Below are 18,489 nucleotides of genomic sequence, written 5' to 3' on the forward strand. Positions count from 1 at the left end.
TTCTGGAAATTTGGGCCATTCATCCTTTCCTCCTAGACCCAAGATTTCTGCAGGTCCAAGTGTGAGGTTACTTTTTAGCCATAAATTATAATCAAGTCTTCAAGTCAGAAAACTGTTGGCATGGATGAAGCTTCTCCTAACTTGTAGAGTTGGAATTTGATGCACAGTAGAAGTGTAGGATCAATACTGATTCCGTCTAGTAAAGGAGACTAATTTTCTTTATTTGTTTGATTTTTGTTCTTTGGGCCATACCCAGCGGCGCTCAGGGGTTACTCCTGGCTCTGTACTCAGAAATCATTCATGTTGGGAGCTGGAGATATAGCATGGAGGTAGGGAGTTTGCCTTGCATGCAGAAGAATGGTGGTTCGAATCCCAGCATCCCATATAGTCCCCCAAGCCTGCCAGGGGCGATTTCTAAGCCGTAGAGCCAGGAGTAACCCCTGAGCACTGCTGGGTGTGACCCAAAAAAACAAAATAAAAAAATCATTCATGGCAGGCTCAGGGAACCATATTGGATGCCAGGGAATGAACCCAGGTTGGCTGCATGCAAAGCAAATGCCTAACCTGCTGTGCTGTCACTCCAACCTACTAATTTTTTTAGAAATCAATAAATAACCACAAGGCTGGGGTGATAGAGGTTTTGGGGCTCAAATTTTATATGTACAGGATCCTGTACTGAATATGTACAAGCAGCTGGCACTGTTTGCACCTTACACACAAAAATCATTGGATATAGTCCTAGAATCCCCCAGGTACCACCTGGCTGCCCTTGGTGGCCCCATTGCACTACTTGGGTAGTGCCCAGCACTGCAGGGCCAAGCAGCCCCACATCCTTCTCCCTAGCATTGAACCATCTGCCGAGTTGCTCAAGTTTCAGGGACTGGCCCTGGGACCTCTGAGTGTTGCTTGGGAGGAAAATTCATAATTTTTTTCTTGAGGAGTGTCACCTAAAATCATAAGGCCAGCTAGTCCAAGCTGTCAAGCCAATTGTTTCTCAACTGTACAACTTCCCTCTTGGTCTTCCCAGGTACTGCTTTGGTCCCCTATGGTCTTCCCTGTATTCGAGAGCTCTTCCGTTTCCTCATCTCCCTCACCAATCCACATGATCGTCACAACTCAGAGGTTATGATTCACATGGGACTGCATTTGCTAACAGTGGCTCTTGAATCAGCCCCTATAGCTCATTGCCAAACCCTCTTGGGCCTTGTCAAGGATGAAATGTGCCGCCATTTATTCCAGGTAAGACTGGATTGTCGCCGGGCGGTGGCGCTCGAGGTAAGGTGCCTGCCTTACCTGCGCTAGCCTAGGAGACGGACCGCGGTTCGATCCCCCGGCGTCCCATATGGTCCCCCAAGCCAGGAGCGACTTCTGAGCACATAGCCAGGAGTAACCCCTGAGCGTCACCGGGTGTGGCCCAAAAACCAAAAAAAAAAAAAAAAAAGAGAGGCTCAGACAGAGAGCTCTGTGCTATTTTTCAGGGACTCTAGTATGTGGGGGGAAAATATGGAAGGGGACACTGGGAGGCTTATTAGAGTCTTGCAAAGATTATAGGAGTTAGGGACCGGAGAGATAGCCTGGAGGTAAGGCATCTGCCTTCCAGGCAGAAGGATGGTGGTTCAAATATCAGCATCCCACATGGTCCCCTGAGCCTGCGGGGGGGGGGGGGGTTGGGGGGGGTTGGGGGTGATTTCTGAGCATAGAGCCAGGAGTAACCCCTGAGCTCTGCTGGGTGTGACCCAAAAACTAAAAAAAAAAAAAAAAAGATTATAGGAGTTAGGAAAGGATCTCTCTCCCAAACAGTATTCACAGTTAGGAGGACCATATGGGACACCGGGATTCGAACCAACCACCTTTGGTCCTGGATCGGCTGCTTGCAAGGCAAACGCCGCTGTGCTATCTCTCCGGGCCCGCCAAATTTTTTTTAAAGAAAAAGAAAAGAAGTCCCCAGGACTTTGAGAACCAAAGGAAATACAGGAGTGGACAGGAATGGCTAGCTGAAGAGTTCCCGCAGGTCTTGAATGAAACCCTCAATCAGTTTTCTCTCTGCTTTTTCTCTTGGTTGAGTCAGACTCAGAAAACTAATGGCCTATCCTCTCTGATATCCAGCTTCTCAATGTAGAGCGATTGAACCTTTATGCTGCTTCCCTGCGTGTGTGCTTCCTACTGTTTGAGAGCATGAGGGAACATCTCAAATTCCAGTTGGAGGTGAGTTTCTTAATGTTGGAAGAAGTGGGAAGGAATAAGGAAGATGTGTAGCATCTTTAGCAGAATCAGCTTCTATGCTACAAGTTGGGGTGTAGGGGCTTCTGTAGGAGATCACTTTTAGCCACCAAAGCTAAATTCATTGACAGGCCTTTTCACTAGAAAAATTCGAAGTTAACCAGAAAAAACTGGCAATTTGTAAGATAGAAGAATACAAATTTTGAGGAGGGACACCTGACCTCTCACCATGAGTTAGAAACTAGTCTTATGTCTAGCATTTTCTCTCAGCTAGGTAAGCAAGTCAAGCTAGCTTCTTCACTAAATTGAGGGGGGAAAAATTTAATGGGCCGAGAAGAAAGCTCAGAGGTTGAGTGCCTGCATATGAAAGGCCCTGAGTTTAATTCCCAGGACTGAATAACCTCTGAGCACTGTCAGAGTGACTCTGATGGGCCCCAGCACCATTGCCTTCAGATAGCACTACAGTACCAGGCCCTGATTGAACCATCTAATCTTATTGGCTGAGTTCAACCAGAAGTTGACCTATAGATCTCCCTCCCAAATAGGCAATCTACTTTTGATCGAGAATGAGGTAGGGACCAAGCTTTATGTGCCAACATGGAGGCCAAAGGAGGGTTGATTTAGGGGATGGGATACCTTTAGTGGCTCTTGATCATGACTCTTGTCTGAACTTCTTTCTATTTAATGTTTTTACTATTCAGTATTGATAAAGAAATATAGTGACAGGAGGAAACTAGAATAGGGTGAGATTAGGAAGTCTATAAATGGGTCCAGGATATGCAGAAGATCATACAATCAAACTTCCTGCTCTTCCCAATCCCTTGCATGTACCATCTTGCATGTCTTAAACCCAGTGCAGAGTACTTCTCTTAGTTAAGAGAATGTAAGAAGGGTGAAGAGATAGTACCATGGGTAGGGTGTTTGCCTTGCATGCGGTGACCCAGATTTAATCCCTAGTACCTCATATGGTCCTGTGAGCACCACCAGGAGTGATTTCTTTTTTTTTTGTTTGTTTTTGGGCCACACCCAGCGGTGCTCAGGGGTTACTCCTGGCTGTCTGCTCAGAAATAGCTCCTGGCAGGCACGGGGGACCATATGGGACACTGGGATTCGAACCGACCACCTTAAGTTCTGGATCGGCTGCTTGCAAGGCAAACGCCGCTGTGCTATCTCTCTGGGCCCACCAGGAGTGATTTCTTTTTTTTTTTTTTTTTGGTTTTTGGGCCACACCCTGTGACGCTCAGGGGTTACTCCTGGCTAAGCGCTCAGAAATCGCCCCTGGCTTGGGGGGACCATATGGGACGCCGGGGGATCGAACCGCGGTCCTTCCTTGGCTAGCGCTTGCAAGGCAGACACCTTACCTCCAGCGCCACCTACCCGGCCCCACCAGGAGTGATTTCTTTTTTTTTTTTTTTTTTTTTTTTTTTTTTTTTTTTTTTTGGTTTTTGGGCCACACCCGGTGACGCTCAGGGGTTACTCCTGGCTATGCGCTCAGAAGTCGCTCCTGGCTTGGGGGACCATATGGGATGCCGGGGGATCGAACTGCGGTCCGTCTCCTAGGCTAGCGCAGGTAAGGCAGGCACCTTACCTCCAGCGCCACCGCCCGGCCCCATCCAGGAGTGATTTCTAAGTGCAGGGTCAAGAATAACCCATGGCCAGAGAGATAGCGTGGAGGTGGGGCGTTTGCCTTGCATGCAGAAGGACGGTGGTTTGAATCCTGGCATCCCGTATGGTCCCCTGAGCCTGCCGGGAGCAATTTCTGAGCATAGAACCAGGAATAACCCCTGAGCGCTGGTGGGTGTAACCCAAAATCAAAAAAAAAAAAAAAAAGAATAACCCATGATCACTGCCAGGTATGCCACCCACCCCATAAAAAAAAAAAAAAAAAAAGAAAAGAAAAATATATACGGGCCGGAGAGATAATATGGAGGTAAGGCATTGCAGAAGGTCATCAATTTGAATCCCGGCGTCCCATATGGTCCCCCGTGCCTATCAGGAGCAATTTCTGAGCATGGAGCTAGGAGTAACCCCTGAGCACTGCCAGGTGTGACCCGAAAAAACCAAAAAGAAAAATATATAAGAAAAGAGTTTTTTTTTTCTTTCCCAGGCACCCTACTTGTAGATACTCATACTACAGCTTCCCTAACTCTTTTTTTCTCTTCCTCAAATAATTTCTACTGCATTTGGCCATCTTGTCTCTCTTCCTCTGCTCTTAATCTTGACTGACTGAGGATGCAAACCTTAGTGCACTATAATGCTATCTTGTGTCTTTTCCTCTACCCAAATGACAATCACTGTATTATTGCCAGATGTACATCAAAAAGCTCATGGAGATCATCACTGTGGAAAACCCCAAGATGCCTTACGAGATGAAGGAGATGGCGCTGGAGGCCATTGTGCAGCTCTGGCATATTCCCAGTTTTGTCACTGAGCTTTACATAAATTTTGATTGTGATTACTACTGTTCTAACCTCTTTGAAGATCTTACCAAACTACTCTCCAAGGTACTAAGTACTCTGACTACCTGTAGGAAAAAAAAACTTTATTAAGAAAAATCTCTCTGGGGCCGGCACAGTGGTGCTAGAGGTGTCTGCCTTGCCAGCGCTAGCCTAGGATGGGCCGTGGTTCGATATCCGGCGTCCCATATGGTCCCCCAAGCCAGGAGTGACTTCAGAGCGCATAGCCAGGAGTAACCCCTGAGTGTTACCGGGTGTGGCCCCAAAAAAAAAAATCTGGGGCCCAGAGAGATAGCTCAGCGGTGTTTGCCTTGCAAGCAGCCTATCCAGGACCAAAGGTGGTTGGTTCGTACCATATGGTCCCCTGTGCCTGCTGGGAGCTACTTCTGAGCAGACAGCCAGGAGTAACCCCTGAGCACCCGCGGGTGTGGCCCAAAAAAAAAAAAAAATATCTCTAACTCTCTAAGATTAGTGAGGATACTGTATCACAGAGAGGGAAATAAGAAGAAAAAAGACATTTTCTCAGTGCAGTGCAAAAGTTCAGATTTCAGAATTTAAACTAAGAAAGTTTAAAGTATAAAATATTCCAACTTTAAGCCTGCTTTATCCATTTACTTTCCAGAATGCCTTCCCTGTTTCTGGTCAGCTCTATACAACACACCTACTATCCCTCGATGCTCTGTTGACAGTGATTGACAGTACTGAAGGCCATTGCCAGGCCAAAGTCCTCAGTAACCTTAACCAGCAGGAGAAGAAAGAGACAACCAGACCCAGCCATGAAACATTGGAAGGCTCCCGAGAAGCTAGCACTTGTGAGAGACATTTCTTTCTTTGAGGATCCTTTCTACTCACTTAATCCTTTCTCTTTCCCAGAACATTCCCAGTTTTTGTTTCCAAATCTTGGTAGTTTAATTTACAGGCCAAGCAGGGAGGTTAGCAGAACTCATATACTACCCCCTTTTTATTTCTTTATATAAGCTTTTTTTTTATAATTTTGTTTTGATTTATCTGTACCATGTGATATTCAGGGTTACTCATAGCTCTGCACACAGGAATTATTTCTGATGGGGGCTCGAGTGATAGTACAGTGGGTAGGTATTTTCCTTGCATGTAGCTGACCTGTGTTCAATCCCTGCATCCCATATGATCCCTTATATACCTCCAGGAGTAATTCCTGAGTACAGTGCTAGTAGTAACCCAAGCATTGCCAGTGCCTTCTCCCACAAAAAAAAAACAGGGTGATACTTCTGACATTACTTAGGAAACCATGTGGAATAACTTGGATTGTACCCAAATCAGCCACATGCAAGGTAAATGTACTTACCACTGTACTATCTCTCTAGCTCCTTAGAAAAAAAAATTTATGGGAAGAAAAGAGAACAGGGATTAGATCAGAGAAATTTTAAAAGGCCGAAGCTTCAGCAAACTTAATCATATTTGATCAGATCCAGAAGCCTGGGTTTGCTCTATAGCACTGAATGATACCCCAGCACTTCTAGATGTTATCCAAAAGAAAAACAAAAATTACGAAGGATGTAAGGCTTCTTTTCCTCTAAAGTCCAAACTTTGCTTTTCTCACCTCTAGTATCTGCCTCTACTGTAACTAATCTCTTTCTTCCCTTGATTGAGGTTTCAGAAGATTAGGGGAAATGGATGATCCCTTTGTTACATTATAGATTCTAATTTGACTGACTTCGGACAAAAACACTCATTGGTCCTTGAATTTGCCCAGTGCTGGAAGCCTATGAGGGAACATGTGGGTCAAATTGACTTCTCCCACAGCTCTGTTTAACTTTCCTTATGTCTTCATGTGTCTGCATCTTCTTTCTCTTCCCAGCTGAGAGAAAAGCCAGTGATGGGAAAGCTGTAAACATGGCCCCTGACACTTCAGGCCAACATCTGCCGGGTGGTGGGTGGCTGCCAACAGATCATGGAAAACCAGGAAGTAGTAATCTGGAAGAGACTGGTGATTCTGGAGGTGGGTATTTGGTCCTCCTGTACATAAGTCCCATCAACTCTGGGGCTTGGTGAATAGTTGGGGCAAAAGGAACATAGATGCCCTATGGCTGTGCTTGAAATAACGGTGACTGGGCCCAGAGAGATAGCACAGCGGCGTTTACCTTACAAGAACCCGATCCAGAACCTAAGGTGGTTGGTTCGAATCCCAGTGTCCCATATGGTCCCCTGTGCCTGCCAGGAGCTATTTCTGAGCAGACAGCCAGGAGTAACCCCTGAGCACCGCCAGGTGTGGCCCAAAAACAAAAACAAAAAAAACAACAAAAAAAAAAAGAAAGAAAGAAATAGCGGTGACTAACTACCATGCCTTCAAACTGACAGGGAGACAAGAAGCCAATTGGATCCCTACAAATTGGGTCTTTTAAAGAAGGGGCCAGACAGATAGTATAGTAGATAGGATGCTTGCATTAATTGCTGCAACCTGGGTTCTATCCCCAGTATACCATATGGTTCCCCAAGCACTGCCAAGAGTAATTCCTGAGTGCAGAGCCAGGATTAATGTCTGGTCATCACACACACACACCACACCACACCACACCACACCACACCACACCACACCACACCACACCACACACAGTAGAATCTCTTGCTTTTCCACTATACAGTGTGTCAGCAACCTTCCAAAAGTCTCCCTGATAAGAAAAGTCTTATGGGTTTTTTCCCTTTCTTCCTCCCATTCCTAGCTGACCAAAAGTTTATCCAGAAGCCACTTCGATTTTCCTGCCTCCTACCAGATCCACAGGAACTGATTGAAATTAAAAACAAAAAAAAGGTACATGCAGATATCCCTGGTATTCTGTGTCTGCCCACCTCTATCTGGGAGTCCTTAGTAAAGTCTCTGTCCAGAGAATGAGAAAGAAACTGTCACCTGATCAGACAGCTTTCTAAGGCTAGTTGGACTTCCTGGGACTTCATCCTCCAGTCTTCTATTGACTCTATGGAGTCAGTCAAACCCCTAGGCCAGCCCCACTTGCTGAGAGCCAAGTGGTACAGTGGGCACAAGAGTCCTCAGAGTGTTATGTAAGTCACTGATGGTTATTGGTCATCTCAAGCTCTGGGGTAATGATTGTCAATAAGGAAATCGCCATTTATTTTGGTATTTACAAAAGCTTAAATAACTGCTTTTTCACTTGTTTTTTGTTTTTTTTGTTTGTTTGTTTGTTTTTGGGTCACACCCGGCAGTGCTCAGGGGTTACTCCTGGCTCTACGCTCAGAAATCACTCTTGGCAGGCTCAGGGGACCATATGGGATGCCGGGATTCAAACCACCATCCTTCTGCATGCAAGGCAAATGCCTTACCTCCATGCTATCTCTCCAGCCCCCTGACTTTTTTTAAACAAGAAACACACTGAGGGGGTCGGAGAGATAGCATGGAGGTAAGGCATTTGCCTTGCATGCAGAAGTTCATTGGTTCAAATCCTGGCATCCCAACATTTCTGAGCATTGAGCCAGGAGTAACCCCTGAGCACTGCCGGGTGTGACCCAAAAACCAAACCAAAAAAAAAAAAAAAAGAAAAGAAACACACTGAGACATGCTTAGGGAGACCTAGGAACACTCCTAGCAAAACTCAGCTCTGCATTATAGACTAAAGTTAAGTTTCAGACCCAGCTATGCTCAGGATCTGTGTCATACTGGAAACTGAACTCAGGACTTCACACAATGCTGATCATGTGCTCTATCACTTGAGCCATATCTTTGTTCCCTTTTTTTACTTTATTAATATAGAGAACATCCTCTGTTCAATCCTTTATTCCTCTTGTTCTCAGGCTAAATAATTTTGGTTTATATGTGCTCTTGATTACAGAGCTGTGATTAGACAGAGAATTGAATCCTCATAGTTCTCTTTTTCCTTCAGATCTCTGGACAGTGAGTTAGGAAAACCAAAGGCTAGGCCTGGTTCATAGACAAGATGCTGGCTATAAAGAGATGCCAAAGATCTCTTTGGCATATAAATCTTTGATCTTAGATCTCTTTGGTTATAAAATGGAACAAAAGAAAGATGCTTGCTAATCTCTATGTTACTTTTTTTTTTTCTGATTTTCAACTTGGAGAAAATTCTGTTGCATCTCAGACACCCAAAAGAAGAATCAAAAACAGCTTTTCAGCCAATTTTAATTAAACATGAAGACAGGGAGAAGCTAGAACTAATATGATCCAGTTTAGTCCTGGAATGAGTTAGAACCCATGTCCTAGGAGCCTGTTAAATACCCAATTATTGACTGGGATGGATTCTAGTCTGGCTTTGTTTGGTTTAGGGATAGGATAGTTTTTGACTCTTACTCTTTCTCCTCCAGCTGCTGATCACTGGCACAGAGCAGTTCAATCAGAAACCAAGGAAAGGAATTCAGTTTCTTCAGGAGAAAGGCCTCCTTACCATCCCAATGGACAATGCAGAAGTAGCCCAATGGCTCCGAGAGAACCCTCGACTGGACAAGAAAATGATAGGAGAGTTTGTGAGTGATCGTAAAAACATTGACCTGTTGGACAGTTTTGTGAGGTAAGAAAGTTGTCACTTAGTACATTCCAGATTCCAGGGGCTGAGGGTGCAGTCTGAGTCAAGAGTGCATTGGTGTACGAGTACTAAGTTGTTTGTCACTGGAGAAGCCTGTGTTCTCTCTTGAGCATGTATCTTTCATTGTCTCTCGAATTCCCCTTATTTATCAAATAAATTTGTTTTACTTTGAAAAGGGGGGAAAGCACTATTTGTGTTAAACATGAAAAGATTAGAGAAGGACCAAAGTAGTAGTACAACAGGTAGGGCATTTGCCTTGCACACAGCTGACCTGGGTTTGAAATCCAGCATCCCATAACCTGCCAGGAGTGATTTCTAAGTGCAGAGCCATGTGTAACATCTGAGTGCTGCTGGGTTTGGCCCCAAAACCAAAAAGAAAGAAAGATTAAGGGTCAGAGCAATAGCACAGTGAGTAGGGTGTTTGCCTTGAATGTGGCCAACCCAGGTTCAATCCCCAGCATCCCATATGGTCCCCCAAACCTGCCAGGAGTGATTTCTGAGCACAGACCAGGAGTAATCCCTGAGTGCCACCAGATGTCATACATGGAAGGAAGAAAGAAAGAAGGAAGGAAGGAAGGAGGGAGGGAGGGAGGGAGGGAGGAAGGAAGGAAGGAAGGAAGGAAGGAAGGAAGGAAGGAAGGAAGGAAGGAAGGAAGGGAGGGAGGGAGGGAGGGAGGGAGGGAGGGAGGAAGGAAGGAAGGAAGGAAGGAAGGAAGGAAGGAAGGAAGGAAGGAAGGAAGGAAGGAAGGAAGGAAGGAAGGGAGGAAGGGAGGAGAGGGAGGAAGGGAGGAGAGGGAGGAAGGAAGAGGGAGGGAAGAAGGAAGGAAGGAAGGGAGGAAGGAAGGAGAGGGAGGGAAGAAGGAAGGAAGGGAGGGAGGGAGGAAGGAAGGAAGGAAGGAAGGAAGGAAGGAAGGAAGGAAGGAAGGAAGGAAGGAAGGAAGGAAGGAGGGAAGGGAGGAAGGAAGGGAGGAAGGAAGGAAGGAAGGAAGGAAGGAAGGAAGGAAGGAAGGAAGGAAGGAAGGAAGGAGGGAAGGGAGGAAGGAAGGGAGGAAGGAGGGAGGGAGGAAGGAAGGAAGGAAGGAAGGAAGGAAGGAAGGAAGGAAGGAAGGAAGGAAGGAAGGAAGGAAGGAAGGAAAAAGAACGAAGAAAGAAAAAGCTTAGAGAAACTAATAATCCAAAATTTAAAGCTTATACCGCTTCAATTTCTTTGTTCTTTCCCTGTAGCACCTTCAGTTTTCAGGGTCTACGATTAGATGAAGCTCTCCGCCTCTATCTAGAAGCCTTCCGCTTACCTGGGGAAGCACCAGTCATTCACCGGTTGCTGGAAGCATTCACAGAGCATTGGAGGGTGAGTTTGAATGCCCAGGGCTGATTTCAGCACCCTAATTTAATTTTAGGGTTTCTGTAGCTCTAACTAAAGGAACTTGCTGCCTCCTCTAAGGCTGAGAGCAAACTAGGTCAGGGCACATCATTGAATTTTCTGTAGAGGGACAATCTGCTGTTAAGGAGCTGCAAAAAATTGGCTGCCTTGTTGCTGCTTTGCTGCAGGCAAAAGGTTGGCTGCCCTCTGTCCCGTCATTGATTAGTAGTCAGGGCTTAATTGTCCAGAAAAGGACATTGATACAAGTGGGGTCTTTGCTTTTTCAGAATTGTAATGGCTCCCCATTTGCCAATAGCGATGCCTGCTTTGCCCTGGCCTACGCTGTCATCATGCTTAATACTGACCAGCATAACCACAACGTTCGTAAACAGAATACACCCATGACCCTGGAGGTAAGCCAAAGCTGATAAAATCCAGCATAACTTTGGAGGTAGCTGAAGGATATAGAATTTCCAATGGGCACAATAGACAAATTTTTGTCCGAAGGAAGCAGGGAAGATTAGCCAATTCAGAAGAGGAACTGGGGTGGGGAGGTGGGTTCTTTCAGTTACTGTGTGTTCAGTCCTGATTACCACAATCCAGGGGTTCCTTGGGTGGGCTTGAGAATTGGCACATGGTAGAGGGAAAGGAAAATTGATTGGTCTGCCTCTAGGAGTTTTGCAAAAACCTGAAAGGTGTGAATGGAGACAAAGACTTTGAACAAGACATCCTGGAGGACATGTACCACGCCATCAAGTGAGTATAAAGAGAGAATTGTAGCATCTCTAGAGAAGCTTTGTACTTCTCCAGAGTTCAGCATCACATTAGACTGCAGACACTAAAGCCTTAAACTTAGTTAAATAGTCCTCCTTAAAGTACCCTGATAAATTTCCTCCTTAAAGTACCCTGACAGGGCCTGGGGGAGTAGCTAAGCAGCAAAGTACAACCCTGCAAGCATGAGGCCTGGGCTCTATCCCCAGTACCACCAAAAAAAAATAAAAGAGACCAGAACAATATTGAGATTCTAGTACTCTCACCAGGACTCACTGCCCTAGCTCCTCAAACCTGAAGAAGCTGTATTTTGCCATCTTATTCAAAAGATGTGTTTTGGGGCCCGGAGAGATAGCACAGCGGCGTTTGCCTTACAAGCAGCCGATCCAGGACCAAAGGTGGTTGGTTCGAATCCCGGTGTCCCATATGGTGCCCTGCGCCTGCCAGGAGCTATTTCTGAGCAGACAGCCAGGAGTAACCCCTGAGCAATCCCGGGTGTGGCCCAAAAACCAAAAAAAAAAAAAAAAAAAAAGATGTGTTTTGGGCTAATAGCCCAAATGTGTGCATCTGGACGATGCTTGAGTCAGAACTCAAAGAATGGGACACTTCATTGTTGACTATAAATCAGAACAGAATAGTATATTTTATAGCCAGATTCAGATATTATTGAAGAACTGAAAGCCCACTTAGAGATAGGGCCTCAAGACTGGCCTGGGAGTGGGATGGGAGGGGGGGGAATGACAGTGGAAGTGGTCTGAGGTAATTCCTTTCTTTGTCCTTGGTGGGTGTGAAGCAGCCCACTAAGCTGCATCTTTGATGACCTCCTATTGATGGAGAGTGCCAGTGTCAAGTCCCTTGTTCTAGTTCACACACTGCACCTTCTCCTTTTTTTACCTTCTAACAGGAATGAGGAAATTGTGATGCCTGAGGAGCAGACAGGCTTGGTACGGGAGAATTATGTGTGGAACGTGTTGCTTCATCGAGGTGCCACTCCAGAGGGCATTTTCCTACGTGTGCCTCCTGGCAGCTATGATCTTGACCTCTTCACCATGACCTGGGGCCCTACTATTGCTGCTCTCTCTTATGTCTTTGACAAAAGTCTTGAAGAGACAATCATCCAGAAAGCCATCTCAGGCTTCAGGTAGCCCACATTTGGCCTTAGTTTTAACTTTGTCAGCCTCTCAGAACTAACCTGGCTGCCTCCATAAGAAGGGGGAGAGAGCAAGGCTAAAGCTTGGGGAAGCTTAGTCTCAAACAAACCCTCAAGAGAGGGGGTCCCCAGAGATAGTACAGCAAGCAGGATGCTTGCCTTGCATGTGGCTGACCCAGGTTTGATTCTTAGCATCCCATATGGTCCCCTGAGCCCTGCTAGAAGTAGATCCTTAAATGCAGAGTCAGAAGTAACCCTTAATCACACACTGCCAGATGTGGCCCCAAAACCCAAAATAATAAGTATATTAAGAGAAAAATGTTTCCTCCTGGAATTAATGGGGGAAGAATCCCAAACGTATCTCCTCAAAGACTTAGGAGGCTGCCCTACCTTCCATTGATTTTCTTTCTGTGGTGGGATGATATTACAGGAAATGTGCCATGATCTCTGCCCACTATGGCCTCAGTGATGTGTTTGACAATCTCATCATCTCCTTGTGCAAATTCACAGCTCTCAGCAGTGAGGTAAGCTGGGACAGGAACTATGAACTTAGAGTTCCAAAAGAGGACCTTTCTTAGAGTCAGAGAGATAATACACCAGGTAGGGTGCCTGTGTTGCACAGAGCTGACCCAGGTTCAATCCCTGGAATCCCATGTGGTCCCCTGAGCACCACCAGGAGGGATTCCCAAGCACAGAGCCAGGAGTAATATCTGAGTATTGCCAGTGCAGCCCCAAAAAAGGGGAACCTTTCTTTTAGCCATACCCTCAGAACTAGTTTCCTTCAGAATATTCCCTCACCCTCCTTTAGGTCATTTCTGTGCTTTAGGTCATTTCTGTCTTACAAAACCTAGGATAATAATAGTATGTTTCCATGTAACAATAATTGGAGAGAAGAAATAGGGGAGTAAGTCCCTGATCAGATTCACCCTTCATGTAACATTCTAGAGAACTAAAGCAAAGTCTGCAGAAGGATAAGGAGAGGCATAGAGATTGTCTTTTCTAGTTATTTGCCAGGAAAACCTCTTCTTTTAAACCTCTTCTTTTCCAGTCTATTGAGAACCTTCCCAGTGTGTTTGGAAGCAACCCGAAAGCCCACATTGCAGCCAAGACTGTATTTCATTTGGCCCATCGTCACGGTGACATCTTGCGCGAGGGCTGGAAGAATATCATGGAGGCCATGCTGCAACTATTCCGAGCTCAGCTGCTGCCCAAGGCGATGGTGGAGGTAATTCTTGGTAGGAGTCTGTATGACAAAAACAAGGCAAGGGCTTGTGCTTTCTGTAACTATAGAACTGATTGAGAGCAGCCCTGGGCCTGATTCTTGCTGAAACTAACAAGGAGTGCCTCGAATATACCATCAATCAGGGGTGGTCCAATCAATAGTGTAGAGCAGGGCCCGGGGAGATAGCACAGTGGCGTTTGCCTTGCAAGCAGCCGATTCAGGACCAAAGGTGGTTGGTTCGAATCCCCCCCCTCCCCCGTGCCTGCCAGGAGCTATTTCTGAGCAGACAGCCAGGAGGAACCCCTGAGCACTGCCGGGTGTGGCCCAAAAACAAACAAAAAAAAAAAAAAAACAATAGTGTAGAGCAGGGGCTGGAGAGATAGCCAGGAGGTAGGACCTTGTATGCAGAAGGATGGTGGTTTGAATCCTGTCATCCCAGATGGTCTCCTGAGCCTGCCAGGGGTGATTTCTGAGCATCAAGCCAGAAGAAACCTCTGAGCGCTGCCGGGTATGACCCAAAAAAAAAAAAAATTGTAAGGCAGAAAGCTACAAGAAAAAAAGCCAGAACTTTGTATGGAAGAGGAGGAATGCAAAAGGTATATGGAAAGAACTTATAGTTTATTGATCTTATCCAGGTTGAAGATTTTGTGGATCCCAATGGTAAGATCTTTCTACAGCGAGAGGAGACACCATCTAACCGGTAAGGACAGACTAGAGGCTGAAGGCCTTTGGTGAAGGAAGGATCAAAACTTTGGAGTTCACCAGGGCTTATACTGTTTTTCTATAGAGGAGAATCAACAGTACTGAGTTTTGTGAACTGGCTAACACTCAGTGGTACGGAGCAGTCCAGTGTGCGGGGTCCATCTACTGAAACCCAGGAGGCCAAGAAAGTAGCCTTGGAGTGTATTAAGGTAACTTCATGTCCTGGTGTCTCCTTTCTTCTTGGCTCTTGGAGCCATTCTCTTTGTTCTGGCCCTTGTCAATAAACCCCTCTTTTTTGTATCCTTTCTAGCAATGTGACCCAGAAAAGATGATCACAGAAAGCAAGTTCCTCCAGTTGGAGTCACTGCAGGAGCTCATGAAGGTATAGGAAGAATGAGAAATGAATGAAGAGAAAAGGGATAGAAGGGCCGGCTGATTGAGAGTTGGAAGTATGCTTCGGTTTTCTCAGGACAGAGCCAGTGACTGGTTTCCCTTTGTGCCTCTTATTCTCATGTAATTTACTTCCAGGCTTTGGTCTCAGTAACACCAGATGAGGAAACATATGATGAGGAAGATGCTGCTTTCTGTCTGGAGATGCTGCTGAGGATTGTGCTAGAGAACAGGTAGAGGCAGTCTTGTAGGGCTCATGCAAAACACACCAAGGGGGGGCCGGAGAGATAGCATAGAGGTAAGGCGTTTGCCTTTCATGCAGGAGGTCATCGGTTCAAATCCCGGTGTCCCATATGGTCCCCCATGCCTGCCAGGAACAATTTCTGAGCCTGGAGCCAGGAATAATCCCTGAGCACTGCCGGGTGTGACCCAAAAACCACAAAAAAAAAAAAAAAAAAAAAAAAAAACACACCAAGGGGATGGCAGCCTGGAGCCATCTGGCCAAGTAGGCTCTATAAGCAACACTGTGTGAAGCTTAGGGAGTGGAGGAAGAATTTCTGCACTACCTGTCTGCCTCAGAAGGTCTAGCCTGAAGCAGAAATGAAGGCTTATTGAGTGAGGCCTCTCCAGCTAAGATCACCTTCACCCTATTTTCTCAGGGATCGTGTAGGCTGTGTGTGGCAGACAGTTCGAGATCATCTCTACCACTTGTGTGTCCAGGCACAGGAGTTCTGCTTCCTCGTGGAGCGGGCAGTGGTGGGGCTGCTGCGCCTGGCCATTCGACTGCTCCGGAGAGAAGAGATCAGTGGCCAGGTAAGCAGAGCAACTGGGAGAACAGGAAGTGTACAAAAGACAGAAGCCATGATGTCATTCATGGATACAGCCAGAAATAGATTGCTGTAGTACTTCATATGTAAATTGGGGCCAGTCACAGGGCCACCTGGTAGGGTTGAAGAGATGGCATTGTGGAGGGTTCTGAAATGGCCTCAGGTATGAAGTCAGTACTCAGTACCTCTGCAGGCTTATATGACACTGCTAAGGTCCTGTACATGGTTTTCAGGCTTTTATGCTAAGGATCTCTTGGGCCCTGCTCTAAAAGACAATCAGCAGGGCTAGAGAGATAGCGCAGCAGTAGGGTATTTTCCTTGCATGCAGCCGATTCAGGATGGATGGTGGTTTGAATCCTGGCACCCCATATGGTTCCCTGTGCCTGCCGGGAGTGATTTCTGAGAGCAGAACCAGAAGTAACACCTGAGTGCTGACGGGTTTGCCCCCCCCAAAAAAAAGACAATAAGCATAAAACCATAAAGCATAAAGGCATGAAATTTCGGGGCTGGAGAGATAGCATGGCAGTAGGGCATTTGCCTTGCATGCAGAAGGACATTGGTTCGAATCCCGGCATCCCATATGGTCCCCCAAGCCTGCCAGGGGTGATTTCTGAGCATAGAGCCAAAAGGAACCCCTGAGTGGTGCCGGGTGTGAACCCCCCCAAAAAAAAAGGTCATAAAATTTCAGTAAGATTATAAGGTATAGGATGAATTAATTATATTTCTAGTATTTTGGTGGGGTTCAGGGACACATTTGGTTGTACCTAAGGCTTACTCCTGGCTTTATGCTCAGAGAGCACTCCTTGCAATGATCAGGGGCCCCTATGTGGTGCTGAGGATTGAACCCAGATAAGCCATGTGCAAGACAAATGTCCTACCCACTGTACTATTGCTCTAGCTCCTAATTTTATTTCTGTAATTAAAAATATAATATAGGTAATAAGTGTTTCAAATAAAATATACCAAATACCTAATAAAATACATTATAGGCTATACAAGCTGAACATGAAAAAATACTAATGAGGGGCCGGAACAATAGCACAACAGTAAGGCATTTGCCTTGCATACAGCCAACCCAGGACGGACCCTGTTCCCAGCAACCCATATGGTCCCCCTAGCCTGCCAGGAGCAATTTCTGAGCACAGAGCCAGAAGTAACCCCTGAGTGTCACCGGGTGTGGCCCAAAATCAAAACAAAAAAAAAAAAAAAGAAAGAAAGAAAAAAGAAAAGAAAAAAATACTAATGAGGGGCCAGAGAGATGGCATGGAGGTAGGGCGTTTGCCTTTGCCTTTCATGCAGAAGGATGGTGGTTCGAATCCCGGCATCCCATATGGTCCCCCGAGCCTGCTAGGATTGATTCCTGAGCATAGAGCCAGGAGTAACCCCTGAGCGCTGCTGGGTGTGACCCAAAAAAAAAAAAAAAAAAAAAAACTAATGAAAGAAATGAAAAACCAGGAATTGCAGAGATAGCACGGCAGCTGAGATACTGCTGGAAGGGACACTTGAGCAATCTCCTGGGACCCAAGAGATAAAATAGTCCCTTGAGCCCTGACCAGAAGTGATCCTGGAGCAGAGAGCCAGGTATAAGTCCTGAATATAGAGGGTATAGTCCAACATTTAAAAAAAAAAAAAGAAGAAGAAGAAGGGGCCAGAGAGATAGCATGGAGGTAAGGCTTTTGCCTTTCATGCAGAAGGATGGTGGTTTGAATCCCAGCATCCCATGTGGTCCCCTGTGCTTGCCAGGAGCGATTTCTGAGCATGGAGCGAGCAGTGACCCCTGAGCACTGCCAGGTGTTACCCCCCCCCCAAAAAAAAAAAAAAGAAAAAGTCAATATCAAGAGATTATGGGCCCGGAGAAATAGCACAGTGGCGTTTGTCTTGCAAGCAACCGATCCAGGACTTAAGGTGGTTGGTTCAAATCCCGGTGTCCCATATGGTCCCCCATGCCTGCCAGGAGCTATTTCTGAGCAGACAGCCAGGAGTAACCCCTGAACACTGCTGGGTGTGGCCCAAAAACCAAAAAAAAAAAAAAGAGAGAGAGAGAGAGAGAGAGAGAGATTATGTACTATTACTATATACTTCCATTAATGTTAACAGTTTTGTTTCGGGGATTGGTTTGATTTTTATTTGGGCCTACACCCAGCAGTGTTCAGGGGTTATTTCTGGCAGTGCTCTGGGGACTGTATAGGAAGTCAGGATTGAATTCAGGTCAGATACACCCTACCCTGTATACACTCCAATCCCAGCATAACATTTTTGAAACAGTAATTTTTTATTTTTTGTTTTTTGGTCACACCAGACAACATTAAGATTTATTCCTGGGGCCGGGAAGGTGGCGCTGGAGGTAAGGTGTCTGCCTTGCAAGCACTAGCGTAGGACAGACCGCAGTTCGATCCCCCGGCGTCCCATATGGTCCCCCCAAGCCAGGGGCGATTTCTGAGCCCTTAGCCAGGAGTAACCCCTGAGTGTCAAACGGGTGTGGCCCAAAAACCAAAAAAAAAAAAAAAAAAGATTTATTCCTAGTTATAACTCAAGGGTCACTCTAGGAAGTGTTTGGGGGATCCTTTGCTGCATGCCCTGTAAAAGGCCTTACCTGGCCTGCTATCTTCTGTGTGAATGCCCCACAACACACACTCCCAGGTGTGGCCCTGGTGACCTCAGTACTACCAGGCCCAAATACCACCAGGAATGGGGGGACATAGCTTGGAGGGTGGAGCACATGCTTTGTATGCTGAGAAATTCAGGTTTGACCTCAGCACTGCATGTCCCCTAAGCACTAAACAGAGTGTTGGTCCTTGAGCAGTGAGTATCCAAAAAAACTGAAAACCAAATGAAGAGTTGGAGAGGTCAGAGGGTGTCAGA

At 46.1% G+C, this 18,489-nt stretch overlaps 1 protein-coding gene across 3 annotated transcripts in view; it reads left to right on the forward strand.

Annotated features, from left to right (window-relative positions):
• The window catches only part of GBF1 (golgi brefeldin A resistant guanine nucleotide exchange factor 1), a 166,201-nt gene that overhangs the window by 140,183 nt on the left and 7,529 nt on the right, over positions 1 to 18,489 (forward strand). For all 3 annotated transcript variants that reach the window (XM_049790789.1, XM_049790787.1, XM_049790788.1), the window contains 18 exons: positions 1,028 to 1,239; positions 2,107 to 2,205; positions 4,530 to 4,724; positions 5,299 to 5,488; positions 6,514 to 6,654; positions 7,376 to 7,464; positions 8,988 to 9,190; positions 10,430 to 10,553; positions 10,853 to 10,978; positions 11,239 to 11,321; positions 12,241 to 12,477; positions 12,917 to 13,010; positions 13,535 to 13,711; positions 14,344 to 14,408; positions 14,496 to 14,619; positions 14,721 to 14,792; positions 14,939 to 15,033; positions 15,460 to 15,613. In XM_049790789.1, coding sequence (XP_049646746.1) covers positions 1,028 to 1,239; positions 2,107 to 2,205; positions 4,530 to 4,724; positions 5,299 to 5,488; positions 6,514 to 6,654; positions 7,376 to 7,464; positions 8,988 to 9,190; positions 10,430 to 10,553; positions 10,853 to 10,978; positions 11,239 to 11,321; positions 12,241 to 12,477; positions 12,917 to 13,010; positions 13,535 to 13,711; positions 14,344 to 14,408; positions 14,496 to 14,619; positions 14,721 to 14,792; positions 14,939 to 15,033; positions 15,460 to 15,613 — 2,480 coding nt within the window. The remainder of the gene's footprint in view (positions 1 to 1,027; positions 1,240 to 2,106; positions 2,206 to 4,529; positions 4,725 to 5,298; positions 5,489 to 6,513; positions 6,655 to 7,375; positions 7,465 to 8,987; positions 9,191 to 10,429; positions 10,554 to 10,852; positions 10,979 to 11,238; positions 11,322 to 12,240; positions 12,478 to 12,916; positions 13,011 to 13,534; positions 13,712 to 14,343; positions 14,409 to 14,495; positions 14,620 to 14,720; positions 14,793 to 14,938; positions 15,034 to 15,459; positions 15,614 to 18,489) is intronic.

This window comes from Suncus etruscus, chromosome 17 (assembly GCF_024139225.1).
Source record: "Suncus etruscus isolate mSunEtr1 chromosome 17, mSunEtr1.pri.cur, whole genome shotgun sequence".
NCBI classification, from domain to species: Eukaryota; Metazoa; Chordata; class Mammalia; order Eulipotyphla; family Soricidae; genus Suncus; species Suncus etruscus.